The sequence below is a fragment of the Pagrus major genome, chromosome 1, assembly GCF_040436345.1.
Source record: "Pagrus major chromosome 1, Pma_NU_1.0".
Taxonomy (NCBI): Eukaryota; Metazoa; Chordata; class Actinopteri; order Spariformes; family Sparidae; genus Pagrus; species Pagrus major.
The window spans coordinates 30,439,117-30,463,526 of NC_133215.1; the positions used below are offsets into that span (position 1 = coordinate 30,439,117).

The 24,410-nt window shown below is 37.8% G+C and overlaps 1 protein-coding gene across 1 annotated transcript; it reads right to left on the reverse strand.

Moving 5' to 3' along the window:
* Window positions 1-738: 738 nt before the first annotated feature.
* On the reverse strand, window positions 739-6,911 carry LOC141000994 (up-regulator of cell proliferation-like). Its single transcript, XM_073471945.1, has 4 exons — window positions 6,668-6,911; window positions 4,988-5,257; window positions 4,623-4,889; window positions 739-3,206 (listed from the first exon to the last, which is right to left on the reverse strand). The coding sequence occupies exons 1-4, from the start codon at window positions 6,909-6,911 to the stop codon at window positions 739-741; spliced, it is 3,249 nt and encodes a 1,082-aa protein (XP_073328046.1).
* Window positions 6,912-24,410: the final 17,499 nt, after the last annotated feature.

Genomic DNA, 24,410 nt, shown 5'->3' on the forward strand with positions numbered 1-24,410 from the left:
TTAGCATTATCTTCAGATGTGCACTTTTGATGTAAATGAATCAAAGCAAACAAAATTGTTGCAGATACTGTAATTTTTATTGTCAAACATCTTTTTGATAAAGGTTTGATAACAATAACAAGATGATTTTTGGTGACTGCTACACTGTACACATCAAGTGTATGTCCATACCCCTGTTTCCCTATTCAGATGGAACATGACAATCTCAAGGTACATGTTTAGTTTATGCAATAATAGAGTTTAATGTTTTATTTGTAGTTTTCAACATGTCAAGTCATAAAAAAAATGCATTTTGAATTAAAAAAAAGTGAATGAGTGAAAATATACTGATAGTGATACTGAATATACTGAATAAAATGCTGATTGTAATGGCTGTAGAATAGTTTGGTTCCCTTTAAGTCTCTTTTTACTTTGCTACTTTGGACTTTTAGAAAAATGAACAGATGGGCATTTGCACCATTGGAGAGCTCCTGTGTTGTGAAAAAGTCTGTGTCCCTGCTGATACCGCCGGGTCTTGCTAATGCTGTTCTTTTGACAGTGGCGAAAACAGTAATACCACAGAGAAACTCTGTGAGGAAAGATGACAGGGAAAGATCAAAAGTCATCTATTTCTGCTTTAATTTAACTGGATTCCATTTTGTTAATAAAATTTTATATCTGCTTCTATGAAAATATTCTGCTCCCGCTGTTCTGTGTTCACACCACTTTCCACTACTGGCACTGCTAAAGCTTCACTTCTCATAGAGCCTTCCAGAACTTTTCCACCATCCCGATGAAGTGCATCAGATCACCCCTTGCCTGGCACTTTTTGAGGTCACCTAAAAGACGCTTTTTCAAAGCGTGAGCAGTCTCACTATAGTCAACACTGAAAGGAGCCATCGGTGGAGTCCCGTGCCAAACCGAAGAAAAGTGCCAGCTGCAACTGTCTCGATCAAACTCCACCACATCTGAGATCCTGTAGATTTTTGCCTTCTTCATCCTAATGTCCTTCCGGATGATCACATTGAGCCTTTCCCACCAATCTTTACTATTGTTCCTCTTTGCAGCAGGCTTCTCATACATGTCAGTATGAACAAAATGGCAGAGTGGCTTCGATCTCACATCCTTTAACCTTGTGAAAGCATAAAGCACCATCTTCAAGATGTCTTCCTCACTTGAGTCGTCCCTGGAAACGTTGACGATTGTGGCATCACTTAGTGCCACAGCAAGGCTTGCTACTTCCTTATCACGTTCGTGACTGTGATCATCTTGAACCATCTGATGTGGTTTCAGTCCCTCAGTGTCAATGATCATGATGCAGTCGCACCCCAGCTCTTCTCTGATGTCTTTGTTGACATTGATCAGTTGGATGGACGCCCCTCTGGTGCATGTTCCTTTGCTGACGGCAAACCTGACGCCAAACATGGTGTTTAGCAGAGTTGATTTTCCTGAGTTTTCAGCTCCGATGATAGTAATGACTTTGAGCTTACTGTTGGACTGCATTATGTAGTGTAGCTCAGTAAGCACCTCAGTGATCCATTTAATCGGGATGTTTGCTGCATCTCCATCAACGAGCTCAAGAGGGAAACCATCCAGTAGCATCTGAGCGCACAGTGCAGGGAGTTGTTCCATGGTTTTTTTCTGGGAGCTGTAGTCTGGCAGGTGACTCGCACATTCATACAGCTGCCCACACTCTCGAAAAAAGTGCTCCAGGCGTAAAGAGCAAGCAGATATTTGCTTGTCAATCTCCGCAATTTTTTCGGTATCTTGTGGAAATTTCTGGCTAAGCTCTTTGTATCGATCCTGCAGAGCTGACAGCTGGTTCCAGGACAGGCTGTCCAGATCCATTTCCAGCCATTTGAGGAAAAAGTAACGTTGCACTTCTGAGATGACCACACCACGAAGGAAGCTTGACATAACAGGTGTCATCTCAAATCTCAGCTGTTTCTTTCTAAGCACCTTTTCTTTTGTTTTCAAAGACTTGCGGTATTCTTCAGTGTCCCGGTTGCCAGCTTTACGCAGTCTCCAGCACTCAGTTTCCAGCCATGAAAGCGCTTTCCAGATGTGCCCCTGGGAAGCCAGATGTTTGTCTTTGAACTCAGAGGTATTAGCGATGTGTTCAGTGATTTTACCCACATTCTTCCTTGCATCCTGGCATTCATCAGTATCCTCATCAACCAGGATTTCACAGTGTTGAGCACTGTCAGCCAGATTTGCTACCGACACTTTGTTTGGACAGTTTTCTAGCAACTTAGAGACTGATTCCTGGAGGGCTTTGATCAGCTCAGTTTCAGTCTTTTTCTTTTGGCTCACATTAGTTTTCTTTAAACTTGGTTTCAACGTCAACATCTGGAGTGTAAAGGTCTTCCCCTGTCCACTGCTTATCAAAATGACATTTGCTTTCACATCCTTTCCTTTCAGATTCTTGAAGAAATCAGCTTCTGATTCATCACAGAAGATGTAAACAGCTGCAGATGTCCGGCAGAGGAATGAGAATTGCTTGTCAAAGGCCCTAATGTCTCCTCTGAGGTTGGCGACAGCCAGTGGCTCAGTGAATCTGTCTACTTTCCTGTCCCCACACGGGAGGTACCAGCTGATTTCAACGAGCCCTTCTGAAATTCTCCTGGGAACATCACCACACACCATCTTACGATGATAGAACGGGTCGTGGCACTGCTGAGAGTTACTGAGCAGTTTGTTCAGCATCTGAGACTTGGACAAGATCGTCCTGCCCAGCCTGACAAATGACACCAGAGGAATATCACAGAGCACAATTCTTTCTACACAGCTTAACTTTCCGAATGCCAGGTTTGAGGGACTGAAGGTTCTGACAATTTCACGCATGGACCACAGCATCAATGTGATTTGTCTTGTTTCATAGTTAGGCAGCAAGAGCGGGACAGCAAACTGGCAGAGTGCCATTTTCAGAACTATGTACTGCTGAAGGAAATTGTCTGAACAGAGAAGCAGCGCAACAATCATGTCAAGGGGATTAATGGCATTGCTTTTGTCTGTGATCACTTCATGGGAACCACATGTGAAACTTCTAGCATTTGCATTCAACATTGTAAGTTTCTTCAAAAAAGCCTCAGGAAGTGACTCGGCAGTGTCAAGGTTGTTATCTGACATTTCATTTTGATTGATCTCCAGAACGGTGCTCAGTGTTAGCTTGTCCTCATACTTGTCTTCATGTCCCATCTTTGACAGCACCTCCCTGAGACATGGCTCTGTAAATCAACACGAAGAAATAAATCAATGTACAGGATGTAACACTTTGCTTTCGGTCTATTAGTTACATAAAAATACTCAAGATGAAGAACTGAAGATCAGTACACTCATCACAGAGAGTGCTTCTCAGCGTGTCTCCTTTTTTTTTTTACATGGCTCTGAGGAGCTATGTCAAATCTAACTCCTGATGAAGTCATCAAATTGGGCTTGCAGACGTCAAATTTTGAATTTGACGTCTGCAAGAGGTCTGGAGTAAAAGAATCCATCTGTGTCAAACTGGAACGACTGTCTTTGAACAGAGGAGGAGGCCTAGGACACTACCTTTCATCAACATACAATGCTGTACTGAGTTCCCTCCGCAGACAGCTTAACAACCATTCACACCTGGGCTCACTTAGCCCTAACAACCCACATAGAGGCCGGTTGGGTCAATGACCTACAAGTGGCCCTAACGACTCTGTAAGGACACTCCCACACGAGTTTAGAAGCCTGCGACTCCCCTCCAGTTAGTTAGAACTGAAGAAGCCTCTTGAATGAGAGGTGAAACGTCTTCAAGAAACTAAAACAGGTCCAGTTGTCTACGATACAGCACTTAGGAATGTTACACTCAGGTCAGTATGCCCATCTGTTGATTGTTTGGCTTGGGTTTGCCCTGTTCATTTTTGAGCATGAAGTACCTTTGAGATTATTCTGGACAGTATTTGTCATTGTTTTGGATTGTTGTCAGCATACATACATTTGCATAAAGAAAGCATGATTAAAGTATAAAAAACTTGACAAATATCCATTTAAGGTACATTTAGAACAGATAAAAATTGTGTGATTAATTAGCGATTGATCGCGAGTTAACTATGGACAAGCATGCGATTAATCAAATATTTCAGTCGATTGACAGCCCTATTATAAACCTTTTCAATTGCTTAGTAAATTGTTTACAAATAATTTCATTGTTTGTTTATTAATTAACAACTATGATTTTTTTGTTATTGTTATTCAGCATTTTTCTGATTATTTGAATAATTTATATATAGTAGTAAAACGTACACTATTTTCCTTCTAGTGGAAATATTTAGCAGTAGTAAATGGAAACACTCAAGTACATTGAAACTGTACAGTACTCGATTAAATGTACTCAGTAACATTCCATCACTGCTGGGTTCATTTATCATACTCAATAAAACCTACCCTTTCTTAAAAATATAGTAGTTATAGTATGATTAAAGTTAAAATATATATAATCAGGTATATTTATAATACTATATGTAAATATATTACTGTAAGAAAAGTTACTGGTTGTGTTTCTGCCATTATTTCAGTTTCTGAATTATTATTCAAATGACATGAATGTACAGTATTGCACACACAGTATGGACAGGGTTATGAATTTTTAAAAAATCACGCAATATAACTCTCACCTGTGTGTATAGTTGTAGAGACTGGCTCACTGCATGCATCACCCAGCACTGTAGAAACAGAGATGATGTACTCTGTGTCTGGCTCTAAATCAGAAAACGTCTTGTAGCAGTCTTCTGTGTGTGCTGCCAACAAATCTTTCCCTGGACTTGTGAGGGTTATGAGGAACTGATGTGGAATTCCCTCCATGTTTTCTCCTTTTGTCCATTTTAAAGACAGAGCTGTGGCCTCTGAATGTCCTTTTTTCAAGTGTCGAGGGGCTGGCATTGCTGCAAGAGAGCAGGTATTTGAAATAAATGTGTGTGAATGAAATATGAACACAATGCAGTAAAAGAAACAAGAAGTGTGTTAGCATCTCTTTTATTACCTGTCATAACAGATGCCTTGACACATTCACTTAAATTGCCATCCTTGTCTTGTGTGGCCACTCTGAAGAAATACTTTTGTCCAAGTTGGAGGTTGTTTATTTCAGTTTTATTAAAACCTCTGATGATGAAGCAACCTTCCACTTTCACAGAGGAGCCCCACATAACTCTGAAGCTTGCGGGCCCCTCCAGTCCCTTCGGGCATTCCCAGCTTAGGGTTACAGAGTTTGGTTTCACTGACAGGAACTTGATCTCACCAGGAGGGGGCACCACTGTCAAACATAAGACAGCACAAGAAATCTTTTGTGTCATTCTTACAGTCATTTTAAACCCAATGACCAAACATGATCATGTGTAAAACACTTTCTAATGCTGCACACTGAGCTCTCCCTCTAGTGCATGTTCTGTCTATGAAGTAGGACATTTCAGGTATAATGGTTGTGGCAAATCTAAACTTTTGAAAATAATTCAGTTGAAGGTGCACTATGCAGTTTGGGGGAGGACATTTTAATCAGAAGAGAAAGATCTTCATTGACTGATGTTTTATGTCCAAACAAACTAAATAAAGAAACTCTCTTCGCTTTCGTGACTGAATAAACTTTATAAACAAACTGACCTTAGAGGGCAACACAATTTCATACTGTTTTACTTTGTTTATGTTTGGCGGACCCTGCCACCTTTCTGGCTTCAAATAGTGTTCTGGGGACCTTATGGTCCTCTAAGAGGAGCTTGTTTTTTCAGTTATTGAAAAGAAAAATACAATTATTTTAAAGTCTATCTCTCTACAGCCTGTCATAAAATCATTGGAGACAGCACTCTTTTTACTGTTGTATACAAAGACTTTTAATATTTACAATATTAATGGGGTAATAATAAAAACTCAGTTTTTATTATTACCCCATTAATATTGTAAATATTAAAATTCTGAGTTTTATCGCAGAGCATAATATATTTGCTTGTGTGTCTGCTTCAGCCTCATTACAAATGGTTCACTCAGTAAATTATGATTTTAGCATCCATTTTAATAAAGTACTACAGTATCACACATTTATGTATCAGTCTGTGTTCTTAGTGACTGGCTCTGAAGATGTAGAAATCTATTGTGAATATTATCAAGATAGATAAATAGACAGATATATACAAAGGTACTTTGAACCGCCACTGCACTGTACAATACCACATTAAAAAAATTATGGTTTTTACCTTTGCCCAGCTATGTGACGTGATATGCTTTTTAAACTTTGGAACAAAGTCTATCTCTCTACAGCCTGTCATAAAATCATTGGAGACAGCACTCTTTTTACTGTTGACTAGATTTTACTTAAGTAAGTTGGGAGGAAACTTCAACAACACTTAATATGAAACTCTATTTGGTTTTTCGGATACAGCTTATGCTTTGTCTAGTGGAGAATTCCTGTATTACATTTACTACCAGCCAATCAGAGTGCTCATTTGTACCCCCAGATAATTGTAATTAAAGTGCTATATGAGTCAATTCTAAATGTATGTGTGACTGTGCCTTTACCTCTGAAGTGTTCACTCACCTGCCTCAGTTAGTCCAGAGCTCTATTATCCATCACCACCACACACATGCAACAGAATAGAAGTAATTAGTAAAATGCAGCGTGTCACTATTAAGATATTTTTCACATTATTTACACCTTTCAAGATTTTCACCTGACTTGCATGGTTACGCTTCCAGACGATGTTGTGACCTCTGTGATTTTTCCGTGCACATTTGCTGCAGATCGGAGTCTGATCGGTCCTGCAGAACAAGTCTAGAGGCTTTTTGTGTTGCAGACAGCGCTTCCTCTCAACTTCGTGACACACATCGATGAGTTTGTGTCCCCACAGAGCTTCCTTTGTGTAGTGGTCCCGCGCATCATTCCCACAGAAGGAGCTGTTACAGGTCAGGCAGGTCTTCATAGCTGGAGCATTACAGCAGATGTCACATATCACCTCCTCATCTTCTCTGTTTTTAAACAGATAAATAAAGTGCAGTTATTATTTACTGCATAAAGCAGTGCAAGAAATGTTTGCTATGTGTGAGCCTGGCTCTTAAACATTAAAGATGGGGGACTAGTTAAGTTTCTATTACAGGGGCACTATGTCATTTCGAAGAAATTCAAACTCAGAATTTTAATATTTACAATATTAATGACAAAAAAAAGGTCCCCAGAACACTGTTTGAAGGTAGAAAGGTGGCAGGATCCACCAAATATAAACAAAGTAAAACAGTATGAAACTGTGTTGTCCTTTAAGGTCAGTTTGTTAACTCAGTGTATTCAGTCATGAAAACGAAGAGAGTTTCTTTATTTAGTTTGTTTGGACATAAGAAATCAGTCAATGAAGGTCTTTCTCTTCTGATTAAAATTGCCTTCCCAAAACTACATAGTGCACCTTTAATTAAAGAAGGACTTATACTGAAACATGTTTTATGTTGTGAGAAAACTGGCTGAATCAATTACATTCAAACTAAGACTGAACTTTGTGCTATGACATATCAAACTTGTAAGCGTTCGGGATGAGTCATTAAGATTGTGATTATCATCTTTTTGATAATGTCTCAGAAAATAACCCTGGTGACATCTCAGTTTAAGTTTTAAGACGACAACAAAAACGTGTTGCAAACTTCGAACATGCCGTTTAAAGTTGAGGATGTTTAGACCTAGTAACTCCAGGTCTTAAAGAAAGAAGCAAAGTTGTATTGTGGGAAGACACAGGAGGAGCACGTTTTTCAGTCGTGCTCTCACATAAGTCTGACGTAATAGATACACTTCAATATAAATCAATAAAACTGTATACACCATGCTTCCAATTTTGCCCAGTGGCCACTTATGGTAAGCAGCTGCAAATTTGTAAAACTTTCCTTAAGCTGAGGAAAGTGATTTAAAAATATGTGACGAGCAGGAACTTGCGGGCCGAGCAGCGTGAGGAACACTACTGTACATGTTCAGTGGGCCGCATAAGCACGACGTAAACCCGGATGTCTACATAGGTCGCATTTGCCTGCTATGTGCATGAGTAAAACACAAGCTTTTATTCGCTGCTGTCAAGTGAACCATCATTTGCAAAAACCCAGTCAAATCAGCTGCCACTTGGATTTTCGCAAACGACGGCTCAATTGACCGCAGCTATGAGTCAGATGACTCATTCCTGGCTGCACTGATTCTGATCAGTCTTTATGAAAGTGCACTACTAAGGTATTGAATTTAAAAAGTGTCTCACGAATCATCCTCATCAAATAGAGAATCCGTCGATCCAGTCGTGGTCGATAAACTATCAGATGCGGTGGATGTGAATGATGTCTGTGCATCGAACTGAACATCACTGAAAGACAAAAAAAGGAAAAAAGACTTAACATACTTTTCATCCATCTCAAGAATCTGTAATTAAAAGCTACAAGACTCAGCCTTCTTTTTTTACATCCTTCATATTCAGAATGTGACAGTTAAGAATTACAAGGTGAAGATTACAATGACTGTTGCAACATCCAGGTGGAATCAAGAAGTGAGGATGAATCAGCCTTCATCTGAGTCATTAATCATTTCTGATGCATTGATTAAATATTGTTCCCGTATAGAACAAGCGATTATTCAACTGTTTATAACAATATCACATATAGCCTTGTTTCTTACGTTTCGTTTTGGACGAAGTTGACTATGGTATCCTCTGAATCATCAGACACGACTATCTCACATGCAGGAAATGGAGAGGGTTTGACCTTAATCCTGAAATTTATACAGAAAACTATTATATAAATGTACAAATTACAAATATTGAACTCAACTAATGCAGCTCTTGATCTTTCAGGTCAATCAACAAATTCTTCCAAAGCTAATGAATGTGTGTCTCTCATTATAAAACGAATTGTGCAATTAAAGCTGCGGTTGGTAAGATTATAGAAACCAGCAAACAAACCAAAGACATACACATGAACTGACTTCACAGACACTGACTGCCCCATAGTTCTCGCTGGCGAACAAGGAGATGTGTTAGCAGCTACTTCGCTACATTCCACAAGCTTTCTTAGCTATTTTAGTTTAATTAACACATAAATACTTTTTATTAAAAAGCTGCTGTAGCGCAGGCTGTGTACCGTGTGTGCAACGTTGTCATCGCTAACCATAACCAAGTACCTCAAGTCTCACGTTATCATAATGACTGTAAATAATGAGCATGACTATAGGGTGTTGTAGGTATGATGTATTTCTGTGGGCCAAACCGGAATCCCTCAACAAAATGTTTGAATTGGATTTTGGATTATCGCCAAAAATAAACTCTGTGGCAAATTCATGATATTTACACATTTTGTTCAGCAAGATAATCTTCACAGATGAGCACCACTTTGTGACTTTCAAAGCGTAAATTAAATCGCTATAAGTAAAAAGCTTATGTTTAGGCTATGAAGAGATTACATTGCAGTTGCATGAATTCAACGTCACCGCCGCTAAGCGTCTTACTACACGATTATTATGCATGTTTTCTGTAAAGTGATCAACCTACAAGTTGTAAAGTAAGAGTTAAAATAGATAGTAACTAAAGTGAGTACATGGGTCTCCATGTTTGGCATGATGACATTTAATGTCCCTGACAAATTCTGTGATCTCATTTAGCTGCTAAGACACATATGCACATTGACTCAATTGTGGGACATTTAATGATGTATTTTATGTCGTAGAACAAAATGTGTAAATATCTTAAAAATTATCTTTATAACTGATTTCCAGGTTTTAGGACTCATTTCTACACCACTCTATTGTTAGTACTCATTGCTGTCAAGCTGGAATGTTAGTACTGGAAAATTTTGGCAGCACTTTCTCTGTCATTCTTGTGTGACTAGCTCACTAATAGTTTCAGCAATACATACGCATAGCCTGTTATTTTTTAGAGCATTTGATTTACTGATTCTTGTCGGGCTGTTCAGAGATTTTCTACAAATATTAAACAAATGAGAATGACATACCAACCCTAACTTCATTAGTATCATTTTGTTTTTGTTGACAGAAAATATATATTAATGAAGCTTTTTATATAACTCTCTCTTTTTTTCAATTGAACTTGCTGCTGTTTACTGTACACCAGACAGTGTGTGACAGTTTTTGTCAAAGTGTGAGAACAAATTGTTTACATGAAAACGCCACTGATACTGACTTGCGTCTGATCATCTCTCAGCACTTGCAAATGTCATCGACTTTAATTGAATGCATCAAAGAAAAAAAGGTGTTGGATTTTTTTACCCATCAACCTTCTGCTCTTTCGATAACAGCACATGAATTAGACAGTAATGTTAACAGTGATTTTTACCAGCTTTGGTCATCATGGGCTCTGTGATCAGTTGTTAGTACTGGATACACAACTGGCGGAGGACCCTGCGGCTTACACCTGAAAGTCATTACACACATCACACAGTATTCATGTCTGTCAGTTTTCAGATGGTCTAGTTAATCAGACAGAAATTCAGCATGGTATCAGACAAATGTACATGCAGGAAAAATACCATTGTGGAATCACAGAATGAGACACATGTCCACCCCAGGCTTGAGGCACCCCATATGCTTTTACTCTGAAAGGAGGGGATGCGAAAAAAAAATCAGTAATGTTAAAACCAAAAATGCAGGAATTATAAAATATTCCATCAACAAGTTTCCAAGAATCAAATATGTTGACAAGAGACCAAAATGTACTTGAGGTTACTGTATTCCTTCAACCACTTGTCTGTCTCTCAACCAGACACTGACACTGATGTCCACTGCTTAATATGTATTACAAGATTCAATCATCCTCACAAAAAAGTGCAGAAAGTGCAGTATGTACATTTTTTATGCAAAACTTGGTAGGAAACACTTTGCAACTGAGCATGGTGTCAGCTAGTATAAATACAACTGCTGGAATAAAAACAATGTATTAAAGTCCCCATGAAACGGTTAACCAAGTGCTATTTGCTTTGGCATAGTTACGTGTTTCTTGTTCCACACCACCCCACCCACTTACCACCGAATTGCTGACACTACCTCTCCATAAAACATGGAGGCAGGTTTTTGTACAACTTATAAAGTTATGCTTTTGTACAGTAGTGTGAGGTCCGGTCTCAAGCAACACACTCCTCTGACGACATTCTTTTTTTTAATGCATCCATGGCAGCATCATATAATAAAGGAAGCATTAATTGGAAAAACAATATCTGCCCTTGAGTGCAAGATGAGTCATCATCATCACTTTTAATGTGTTTCCAGGGAGTTACTAACTCTAAGATACCACTAAAAATACCTACAAAACGTCTTTTTGTCTTGAGCTGAGATATGGAGCAAGACATTAAACAGTGATTTTTGACATCATAGGGACTTTAAAGTCACAAGTCTTACATTTTGTCGTCAGGGATGTCCTTTGAAGACAAGTTTGGTCTCTCCAATCTGAAAGAATGACAACATCAATTGACTGTCCGCTAAAACCCCTGAGCAAGAACAGCAATTGTCTGATCATAACTTGGCAACCATATGTAGGCAGGGCAGGCCTGTCATGCTTTGGCTTAGAGACCTTGAAGGGGTTTGGAAGGGGTTAAAGAAAGAGTCCTACCCAACATTATAAGAATTTTGATGGTGTCTTTTGGCAGGACCACAGCAAAACTGGCCTGCCATTGAGCGTAAGCTGTGTTCGTAAGCATCAACAGCAAACAAGCTAATGACCTACAAGCTAGGCTTACTGGTTGTTGGTGCTAGCTTCATATCTAACACACAGACATGAGAGTGGTATCAATCTTGTTATCTACCTCTCTACAAGAAAGTGAATCAGAGTATTTCCCAAAATGTGAAACTATTCCTTTAAACAATGAGCAAGGAAACGTCTTGCATCAAAGACTTTACCTGCACAAAAGCAGCCTACATGAATACATGAAATTAGTCATGTATAGGTGAAACTGTGAATTTATGGTTTCTTACCGTTGGTTTTTGAAGTCTATGCCGGGTTCAAAGGACTGTGCAGACTTCACACTCAAACATCCACCGGGCATTGGGCTTGGTGACCTAACTCCAAAATTCATTATGCAATTTTAGGAGATGTTTAGTAGCCTATCTTTATTTCCTTACATCAGAGCTTTTAATTGCACAAATATACACTGGTGTCTTCACAGTGAAAAAATAAAATGCTTTCTTTAAACAGATGTGAAAGCACAACATGTTCTTTCACCCAACTCATCAAATACAGCAGCTTTGTCAGTGGCCTTCAGCTTCAAACTATGACTCTCTACTTACTCCTCTAGCGTTATTTTTACAAATGAAGGGCTCCACGGTCAAGTTAGCAATAATATGTCCAGTTTGACTTTCAAAATAAAGCTTGCTGACAGACAATTCACATTATATGACATTATGACTCTTGGATTGTTATTTACACTGTCAAATGTTTAGGGTTTACTCACAAAAACAACTAGGCTAGGTTCAGGATAAGATTGTACGTTAGGTTAAAATAACTGTTTCAGTCTTGTAACGTAAGACTGAAACAGTAAGTTAAGTAAGTGAGGTAAGTCACATCACGTAAGATGAGTGACGTACTTCATTAATGTACGTCAACTGACTTATGTAATATAACTTACTTTTACTTTTACTTGCACAAAAGCAGCCTACATGAATACATGAAATTAGTCATGTATAAGTGAAACTGTGAATTTATGTTTTTTTACCGTTGGTTTTTGAAGTCTATGCCGGGTTCAAAGGACTGTGTAGACTTCACACTCAAACATCCACCGGGCATTGGGCTTGGTGACCTCACTCTGAAATTCATTATGCAATTTTAGGAAATGTTTAGTAGCCTATCTTTATTTCCTTACATCAGAGCTTTTATTTGCACAAATATACACTGGTGTCTTCACAGTGAAAAAATAAAATGCTTTCTTTAAACAGATGTGAAAGCACAACATGTTCTTTCACCCAACTCATCAAATACAGCAGCTTTGTCAGTGGCCTTCAAGTTAGCAATAATATGTTCACTTTGACTTTCAAACTAAAGCTTGCTGACAAACAATTCACATTATATGACATTATGACTCTTGGATTGTTATTTACACTGTCAAATGTTTAGGGTTTACTCACAAAAACAACTAGGCTAGGTTCAGGATAAGATTGTACGTTAGGTTAAAATAACTGTTTCAGTCTTGTAACGTAAGACTGAAACAGTAAGTTAAGTAAGTGAGGTAAGTCACATCACGTAAGATGAGTGACGTACTTCATTAATGTACGTCAACTGACTTATGTAATATAACTTACTTTTACTTTTACTTGCACAAAAGCAGCCTACATGAATACATGAAATTAGTCATGTATAAGTGAAACTGTGAATTTATGTTTTTTTACCGTTGGTTTTTGAAGTCTATGCCGGGTTCAAAGGACTGTGTAGACTTCACACTCAAACATCCACCGGGCATTGGGCTTGGTGACCTCACTCTGAAATTCATTATGCAATTTTAGGAAATGTTTAGTAGCCTATCTTTATTTCCTTACATCAGAGCTTTTAATTGCACAAATATACACTGGTGTCTTCACAGTGAAAAAATAAAATGCTTTCTTTAAACAGATGTGAAAGCACAACATGTTCTTTCACCCAACTCATCAAATACAGCAGCTTTGTCAGTGGCCTTCAAGTTAGCAATAATATGTTCACTTTGACTTTCAAACTAAAGCTTGCTGACAAACAATTCACATTATATGACGTTATTTACACTGTCAAATGTTTAGGGTTTACTCACAAAAACAACCTGGTTAGGTTTAGAATAAGATCATATGTTAGGTTAAAATAACTATTAAAGTCTTGTAACGTCAGTCACGTAAGTGACGTAACTCACATCATGAAAAATGAGTGACTTACATTGTTAATATACATTAACTGACTTACGTAACATTACTTAAAACCAAATCGCTCTGGACTCTTTGTCACAAATGGGACATGAGCTCCAACCTCTGGAAGGAAAGTCCAGTGTATGACCCATCCCACCACCTCAACAACCCCCTAATTCAGACATTTTCTCCGTCTTTTACTGACTTTATACCACCAGGCTGCTGTACTTGATGCTCTGGGAGTAAGAGTGGACTGGAAAGTACAATAAAGTCACTTTCAAAAAAAGAAAAATTAAAAGCAGCTTATTAAACTTTAGTGCCATGTAATGACAAAGAAGTTTTACCTCTTGAGAATATGCTTCCTTTCTTGCTGAGAGGTAGATGAGACAGTTGACACAACACTCATGTCAGTATGCCCATACAGCCAAGACGGGGATAGATTAACATAAAACAACTAGCCTGGTGGTGTCGTCTTTACACTTTGATCTTTAATGAATTAAACAATCGAGATACAACCTGTTGATGCATGAGCAGTAGAGGTGCTGGCAGGACTTTTTTTTTCCTTCAGACAGAGCCAGGCTAGCTTTTTCCACCTGTTTACAGTCATTGTGTTAAGCTGACTGGTTGTTGGTGTTAGCTTCATATCTAACACACAGACATGAGAGTGGTATCAATCTTGTTATCTAACTTTCTACAAGAAAGTGAATCAGAGTATTTCCCAAAATGTGAAACTATTCCTTTAAACCACGAGCAAGGAAACATCTTGCATCACAGATTTTACTTGCACAAAAGCAGCCTACATGAATACATGAAATGAGTCATGTATAGGTGAAACTGTGAATTTATGGTTTCTTACCGTTGGTTTTTGAAGTCTATGCCGGGTTCAAAGGACTGTGCAGACTTCACACTCAAACATCCACCGGGCATTGGGCTTGGTGACCTCACTCTGAAATTCATTATGCAATTTTAGGAAATGTTTAGTAGCCTATCTTTATTTCCTTACATCAGAGCTTTTAATTGCACAAATATACACTGGTGTCTTCACAGTGAAAAAATAAAATGCTTTCTTTAAACAGATGTGAAAGCACAACATGTTCTTTCACCCAACTCATCAAATACAGCAGCTTTGTCAGTGGCCTTCAGCTTCAAACTTTGACTCTACTTACTCCTCTAGCGTTATTTTTACAAATGAAGGGCTCCACGGTCAAGTTAGCAATAATATGTCCACTTTGACTTTCAAACTAAAGCTTGCTGACAAACAATTCACGTAATATGACGTTATGACTCTTGGATTTTTATTTACATTGTCAAATGTTTAGGGTTTACTCACAAAAACAACCTTGTTAGGTTTAGAAAAAAGATCATATGTTAGGTTAAAATAAGTATTAAAGTCTTGTAACGTCAGTTACGTAAGTGACGTAACTCACATCATGAAAAATAAGTGACGTACATTGTTAATATACATTAACTGACTTACGTAACATAACTTAAAACCAAATCACTCTGGACTCTTTGTCACAAATGGGACATGAGCTCCAACCTCTGGAAGGAAAGTCCAGTGTATGACCCATCCCACCACCTCAACAATCCCCTAATTCAGACCTTTTCTCCCTCTTTTACTGACTTTATACAAACCAGGCTGCTGTACTTGATGCTTTAAGAGCGGACTGAAAAGTACAATAAAGTCACTTTCAAAAAAAAGAAAAATTAAAAGCAGCTTATTAAACTTTAGTGCCATGTAACAACAAAGAAGTTTTACCTCTTGAGAATATGCTTCCTTTCTTGCTGAGAGGTAGATGAGACAGTTGACACAACACTCATGTCGGTATGCCCATACAGCCAAGACGGGGATAGATTAACATAAAACAACTAGCCTGGTGGTGTCGTCTTTACACTTTGATCTTTAATGAATTAAACAATCGAGATACAACCTGTTGATGCATGAGCAGTAGAGGTGCTGGCAGGACTTTTTTTTTCCTTCAGACAGAGCCAGGCCAGCTTTTTCCACCTGTTTACAGTCATTGTGTAAAGCTGACTGGTTGTTGGTGTTAGCTTCATATCTAACACACAGACATGAGAGTTGTATCAATCTTGTTATCTAACTTTCTACAAGAAAGTGAATCAGAGTATTTCCCAAAATGTGAAACTATTCCTTTAAACCACGAGCAAGGAAACGTCTTGCATCAAAGATTTTACCTGCACAAAAGCAGCCTACATGAATACATGAAATTAGTCATGTATAGGTGAAACTGTGAATTTATGGTTTCTTACCGTTGGTTTTTGAAGTCTATGCCGGGTTCAAAGGACTGTGCAGACTTCACACTCAAACATCCACCGGGCATTGGGCTTGGTGACCTCACTCTGAAATTCATTATGCAATTTTAGGAAATGTTTAGTAGCCTATCTTTATTTCCTTACATCAGAGCTTTTAATTGCACAAATATACACTGGTGTCTTCACAGTGAAAAAATAAAATGCTTTCTTTAAACAGATGTGAAAGCACAACATGTTCTTTCACCCAACTCATCAAATACAGCAGCTTTGTCAGTGGCCTTCAGCTTCAAACTATGACTCTCTACTTACTCCTCTAGCGTTATTTTTACAAATGAAGGGCTCCACGGTCAAGTTAGCAATAATATGTCCAGTTTGACTTTCAAAATAAATCTTGCTGACAGACAATTCACATTATATGACATTATGACTCTTGGATTGTTATTTACACTGTCAAATGTTTAGGGTTTACTCACAAAAACAACTAGGCTAGGTTCAGGATAAGATTGTACGTTAGGTTAAAATAACTGTTTCAGTCTTGTAACGTAAGACTGAAACAGTAAGTTAAGTAAGTGAGGTAAGTCACATCACGTAAGATGAGTGACGTACTTCATTAACGTACGTCAACTGACTTGTGTAATATAACTTAAAACCAAATCACTCTGGACTCTTTGTCACAAACGGGACACGAGCTCCAATCTCTGGAAGGAAAGTCCAGTGTATGACCCATCCCACCACCTCAACAACCCCCTAATTCAGACTTTTTCTCCCTCTTTTACTGACTTTATACCACCAGGCTGCTGTACTTGATGCTTTGGGAGTAAGAGTGGACTGGAAAGTACAATAAAGTCACTTTCAAAAAAAGAAAAATCAAAAGCAGTTTATTAAACTTTAGTGCCATGTAATGACAAAGAAGTTTTACCTCTTGAGAATATGCTTCCTTTCTTGCTGAGAGGTAGATGAGACAGTTGACACAACACTCATGTCAGTATGCCCATACAGCCAAGACGGGGATAGATTAACATAAAACAACTAGCCTGGTGGTGTCGTCTTTACACTTTGATCTTTAATGAATTAAACAAGCGAGATACAACCTGTTGATGCATGAGCAGTAGAGGTGCTGGCAGGACTTTTTGTTTCCTTCAGACAGAGCCAGGCTAGCTTTTTCCACCTGTTTACAGTCATTGTGTTAAGCTGACTGGTTGTTGGTGTTAGCTTCATATCTAACACACAGACATGAGAGTGGTATCACTCTTGTTATCTAACTTTCTACAAGAAAGTGAATCAGAGTATTTCCCAAAATGTGAAACTATTCCTTTAAACCACGAGCAAGGAAACATCTTGCATCAAAGATGTTACCTGCACAAAAGCAGCCTACATGAATACATGAAATTAGTCATGTATAGGTGAAACTGTGAATTTATGGTTTCTTACCGTTGGTTTTTGAAGTCTATGCCGGGTTCAAAGGACTGTGCAGACTTCACACTCAAACATCCACCGGGCATTGGGCTTGGTGACCTCACTCTGAAATTCATTATGCAATTTTAGGAAATGTTTAGTAGCCTATCTTTATTTCCTTACATCAGAGCTTTTAATTGCACAAATATACACTGGTGTCTTCACAGTGAAAAAATAAAATGCTTTCTTTAAACAGAAACCCCCCATTTTGCGTAACAACTGATCAAACACAACCTTTATTCATCCGTAACATTTTTTTTCAAACACTGTTTTATTTGAAAGAACTACCACAATTTATGTCTTTATATGTTTTTCATTTATTATGAACTTTATTATTTCTTAATAAAGACTGAACATATGTATGACTGCTATCAATTATTATTAAAAGAAGTTAACTATTCTTACCTTGCATTGTTTTTAAAGGAATCCATCACTTTTTTTGGCTGAGAGGTCAGTTACAGCTCAAACCTCAATCCACCTTTGAACCACACTGCCACTGGACCATCAAACATTCGTGACAACCTGCAGATGTGTTCACAAGCCAGTTATCTAGTATCAAAACTGTATCAGCAGCTTAGTATCAGTCAACACTGAACATCAAACATTTATAACCAGATGACCTTGCAATTTAAGTGTGATATCAGGTCAATAATTAGTTATTGCATTTTTTATGAGTGAGTGGTTTCCTTGTCTGTGTTTGGGTGAGCTTGCCAAGATAAATTCTATTCAGTTATGTTGATAGGGCAATAAAGTATTGAATCTTGTTCTTGAATCATGACTTTGCTCTGATAAGGGACACCACCTCAGGTTTATTACAACAAATGTGTTTACTGAAAAACAGCTTGCACATAAAACTTCCCAGAATGGTTCATGACAGTTATAGTATTAGCTCACCTGACACAAAACTGATGTGTCACATGACGCTCGTCTGACCACTGATTTCTCTCACTTTAACACAATTTTCAACCCAATGATAACATAGTTTAGATAGCATTCAATCTAGTGTTTCCCACACATACACTTTACTTGGGCGCTGCCCATGTATAGTAACGGCAGCCCAAGTTCATTTGGCAACCCGCTTTCATTTTTTACATTCTTTTTAACGTTCATTGCCAACATTTATTCTGGCATTATGGCGATAGGTTTGCAACAAGATTATAATTATTATTATTATTATTTTTAGACTAGGAACTAAAATATGTCTCTGTTACTGGCCAATTAGTTATCTATAAAGCCACGATAAAATACTTTAATAAATGTTTTGAAGACATTAGTGTTATCAGTCTGTTAGTGGAAATATGTCATTTTTACAGTTTGAAGGTGCACCTATTTATGGACTTAGTTAGTTAATTAATAATATAAAGAAGTATCATATTGTTGGAGAAGATTATATGTTGTATGTTTAAAATCCAAATCTTCAAAACACCCAAAACTGTACTGCAGCGGTCAAATAAATGCGATGGAGGACAATATTACATTATTAAATGTGTGGAGTAGCATATGATGGAAATTCCATGTACAGTTACATTAGATCCGGACTTAGGGACAATACTTGAGGATTTAATACCAAAATTCTGCGGTTATGTCAGCAGTGATATTTTCAGCTTAGCCTTGCATTTCAACGGTCATGTTTGTATGTGGGAAGGCAGTGAGAGAGTACACCCTTGCTGCTGCCCTAATGATTCCTACTGTTTGGTCAAGGCGCTTGAAAAAGAAAAGGATGTGAGGGGAAACATCAGAAACCTGTGTGCACATTTGGTACAACACATGGCCTCCATAAGTCAATAATGGAGCTAGCAGAGACAAATACTGCAATGCATAGGAAATAACAAAACTACTTGGCAGGGAGACTTATAGTAATAAGGAAATGGTTTTAATGAAATATAAGGAAACGCAAAACCTTTACTTACAATGTAATCCAATATAAGCTATGAAAGCTCTGGGCAGACACACTGACTGCATTAGAGGACACAAAAATTTGTCCACCTGAGGACCCACAAAAATTTGTATTTGATTACTGGGGTGAGAATTCATAGCTATGCCCCTGGTGCGAACATGTGTGCCAATGCTGAAGCTGAGATAAAACACTGCTAAAACACTGCAGACAATGTCAGAGGAAACTATTAAAAAATGTTGTCAACGAAAGACAAGAAAGAAATGATCAGTATGAAGCCAAAAGACACTTTCTCCTGCATTGTTGATCTGACCTAACATAATTATTCAAAATATGGCTAGGAGAGACTCAAATAATAAATAATATCAAATATATATACTGTATATTGAATCAAAAATACAAAAAATAGCCTACCTGATAGAGTCTCATGGTGAATCGTTGCTCAGAGAACTCAAATAGAGTTTAACGTGTTGAGTCAGTGGGTGAAGTGTCGGATGGAAGGCAGAAGAAAAGGAAGATTTTGCGTTGCACAATATCACGTGTAATCTCACCGGCAAAGTTACTGACCGCTCCCACATTTCTTTAATACATAACTACTGTAGACTTGCTAGCAGAGGGCTGCACACTTCAATTAAGGTCTCTGTTATTAACGTGTTTCAATTATATGTTTTACACAATTTATTCATGTGGTTATTTTTATGATAATGATTTATCAACACATAACACAACACACATAAGTCTCACAATGTAGTCCAGGACCAGGGCCTTATCTCATCATCATCTGTGTGTGTGTGTGTGTGTGTGTGTGTGTGTGTGTGTGTGTGTGTGTGTGTGTGTGTGTGTGTGTGTGTGTGTGTGTGTGTGTGTGTGTGTGTTCAAGTTCAAGTTCCAAAGAGGATAGAATTGCATACAGATATGGGAACTGATTCATGAGTTGTTTCATGAGTTGTTTATCAATCGTTGCATCATTTTGAATAATATCCAATGACCGTCTTCTGCAGGAAGAAATATGAGTGTTTGGGTTCGGTCTCACAAATATAATATAACTCAAACTAAATTAATAATTGAACTGTGTAAAAACATAGCTCCAATAACGTATTGGACTCTTACTCTAATTGAATTATGTATATATCACTAATATAATATCACTTTGCAAGATGCACCACACTGATTTAGACAAACTGAAGAATGAGCCTGTAGAGCAGATAAAGCTGATTAAGTTGTAAATATTGTGTTCTCACAACCGGTTAAATTTTAACTTACTTGTCAATGACAGTACTGTGTGTCAGACTGCCTGCCTGCCAATAGGTGTGCCGATGTGAAATATATACTGTACGTGAATATTACGATTTTTACCCATTAATATTTACTGATTAGAATACATTCACTGTTGCTTTTATATTACTACATTCAGTGATGGACTGTAAGTACATGTATTCAAGTACTGTACTTAAGTACAGTTTTTAGATATTTGTACTTCACTTGATTATTTCCACTTTATACTTTCACTTCACTACATTTTGAAGGCATGTATTGGAAAAATGCACAGAAAAATGCTGATTATTGAATCCAATAATAGCCCAGGACGATAATCAACTGACTGTAATCAATGGTATACAGTATTATACGTTAATACATGTATAATTATTTTTACTTGTACTTTTGATATTTAAATACATTTAATATTATATACTTTAAGACTGTTACTCAAGTACTTTTAGTATTGTTGATTTACCAATTTAAATAAAAAATAATTGATAATTACCAAAGTCATTTTTTAACAAGATATCTTTCCTTTCCCTCAAGTAAAACTTTTGGGTAGAGATGTCTCTCGCAACTCCACTTAAAAATTAAGGTGTAATACAGAAGAATTGGATGAAGGAGATCTAACACTTAGATCAAAAGTAGGATGACATGCTTTTAATTTTGGCAGGTTACAAAATTATATTCCTTAAAAGGGCCCTTTGGATTACACAGGCATGTTACCTGAACATATAATAGGGAACATCCCAACGTAGAGCTTTACACAGGTCAAACACAGTCTGAACACAGATGAAACTAAGTGAATGATTCATGCTTCTTAGATGAAGTCAGAGGAAGGGGTCATATGGAATCTCAGTTATCCACTGACTAAATGAGACAGAGAATGACCGACCACAGGTTGTGTGTACAATATCAGACATATGTGAGGCAGAGAGCTTTTATTTTACCTCTCTGAGGTGTGGATGCATGGTTCTGCTCCCACACAGCAATATGGCCAAATTGAGATCTCACCACCTACCTGTGTGAGTGGGTGGGGTACAGATCCAGATAGACAGACACATGAATATATAAAGAGATAGAGTTTAGAGACACCCAGCTGTGGTCGACCGTCAGTGCCTGTTTGAGTTCCAAATACAGGACCAAATCTGGAAAAAGTGAACTCATTTTTAAAGAAAAGTTTTTGTTTAGTTTTTGGTTCGGTCAGCCCTTTGGGTTTGGGTTTTGTTATTGTTCAGTTTGTTTTAATGATGAGTGGGTTACCTCACTGGACAGCATGGTCAATTGTAAATTGATTGTATACTGATCCAGGCTACTGCATCTTTCAAAAGCACTTGTAGACAAATATTCTGTATTGTCACATACAATCATGCTTGGGTTGGGATATATAGCCTTAATATTATGTATTTTCTATCTATGTTTTTTAGGCTTTATCACGATACACAATATATAACTCAGTATTTTGATATCTCCTCAAAAGTACTTCATTAATGTTATAACTGGGCGACAAAATCAAATACTGCAATATTTTTGACCAAATACCTTATTGTAGGAATGACTATTGGTCCTTTGACAAAAAATACCATAATATAAATATAAAACCATGCACCATAATATTTCTGATAAATAATCAGTAATGTGGATATAATGACTAAGTGGGTAAAGGCAGGTATTAGAACAAGTAGAACAGTCACTCAGTTTAGAAAATTATATCACTTTACTGTAATGCAGCCTTTAAAACCAGGAAAAGACACTTGTGTCATGCCATCACATATCATATCTAGGTTAGTGTTAGTGCCAAGGGTTGGCTGGACAAATGAATCAAAGCCAGGAATCAAACCCAGGTCCCAGGAGGCGACAGTGTTAAACACTGAGTCACTGTGCTTTACTTTGCCTCTCATTCATCTGTTAACACACACACACTCACACACAGATGCCAGTGAGTTACCATGCATACCATTCTGGCTTTTAGTCTCTAGTATTGGTTTGAATACAAAGGTCCACCCTCTGGACTTGCAGGCTGAGCCCTCTTGGACTATGGTGGTATGTACTGTGACATGTTCACTGTCATCACGTCAAGTCAGCGTGGGCGTGAGACTGCAAGGCAATATGAGTCACTGTTTTACACATTAGTAGTATGTTTTTCTTTTTGTTTGTTTGTTTTTCAGTTGGTGTTGGAAGAACTATAACATCACGTCTGTAGCAGTGAATTGTGGGTGATTAAATCAGTGACCTCCGGTGCAGTCTGGTACCTGAGCAGACTCTCTGGAAGTATGCCAAAAGTCCGCTTGAAGGCCGTTGTTGACTAGATGAGTAGTGGATTTGGAAAGCAAACATCAAAACATGTCTAGAATTTATGGATATGACATGTTTTTCCTTCTTTTTTTTTTTTTTTGGTCTTCTTAACATTCAACAGCAGGGGGTGCCTCTTGCAGAAATCTTCAGACTTGTGAATCCTTGATGAATGGCAGTCTTCTCAGTTTGATAAACTATGTGTTATTTTAAAAGGCGTGGTGCCATGGTTGTGCATAAAATTTAAATGAGCTGCAATATATTGGCAAACATCATATTGAGTGTGCGTTCTTTTCACGTTAGTTTAGAAATTCAATAGATACAAACAGCTTCACTCTTTTAGGAATACGTCTTTTTGAGACAGCACAGTGGGAACATTAGTGGTATAACTCTGTCACAAGTTTGCCTGCTTAACATCTTCCATTGAATGTGCTGATAATCTCTTGCAGTTAATAATGATCATCTGAAATATGTAAGAAACACATTTGGTTTGTGTGGGTGAATGTTCAGAAAGTGTTTTCTTTAATATATACAGTGCTCATTAAGTGAAACATTTGATTAAGTCTTTCTAAAAGGACCTAGGATCTAGGATAATGGAAGGAACACCTACAGCACTGAGAGAGAAATGTGAACACACTCTTCTGCAAAATGCAAAGGCGTTGTTTAGAGGAATGAGTAGGATTTCTGGCAATGGGACTGTCAGGCCAAATGGTGGATAAGACAACATTATACTGCTTTTAAAGGCTGTAGATGGGTCCTCATGGGTTATGTTGATGTGATGCGTTGTGATCACATTTGACTGCAACATGAGCAGCAACTCATCAGTTGTCATCAGAAATTGAATACATTTTGGCTTGATCCTGGTGGTTGCAATGAAGTATGTTGTATTTCTTCCAACGTAGCCTCATCTACTTAAATCCAATGCAATACCAGAGCACAGAGAAAAAAAGACATGCAGATATCTCTTTGGCTTTGGCACAAAAATCTGTATTCATGTTGGGCCCCATTGCGCAAAGTTAGAGGCAGAGTAAGAAATTATGTTTCAAGGCCCTCAGTGAAAATGATTATTGATTTTTAAGTGCAGCACAGTGAGACGTTAAACCACTTGAGGTAAGAAAAAATACGATATTTCCTCTGATGTACTTCAAGCAGCAAATACAGGCAATGATAAGGGGTCAGGTCATCATCAAAAACAGCAAAACAGACACAGCACATTTGCCAGACAAAGGTTAAGTGCACTGAAAAAAAGTAAAAACATCCCATAAGATGGATCATCTTAGCAGTCTCAGCAAGCTCAGATGCCTTTTTATACTTTTTAGTGATAATATTAGACTGTGTTTGTGCTTTGGACTTGTCTACAATGGTATTCTCTGTGTTTATTCTTATAAGTCATGATCAATTAATGTCCACTGATTGAAGGGGCTC

What these genes read in the sequence shown, in the direction of transcription:
- LOC141000994 (XM_073471945.1), bottom strand. Translation starts at nt 6,911, where the DNA reads ATGAAGACCTGCCTGACCTGTAACAGCTCCTTCTGTGGGAATGATGCG. An exon ending in CTGGAAGCGTAACCATGCAA is followed by an intron (nt 5,258 to 6,667) that starts GTCAGGTGAAAA and finishes TATGTTTGACAG; the next exon opens with TGGTGCCCCCTCCTGGTGAG. An exon ending in CTCTACAACTATACACACAG is followed by an intron (nt 3,207 to 4,622) that starts GTGAGAGTTATA and finishes GTTGATTTACAG; the next exon opens with AGCCATGTCTCAGGGAGGTG.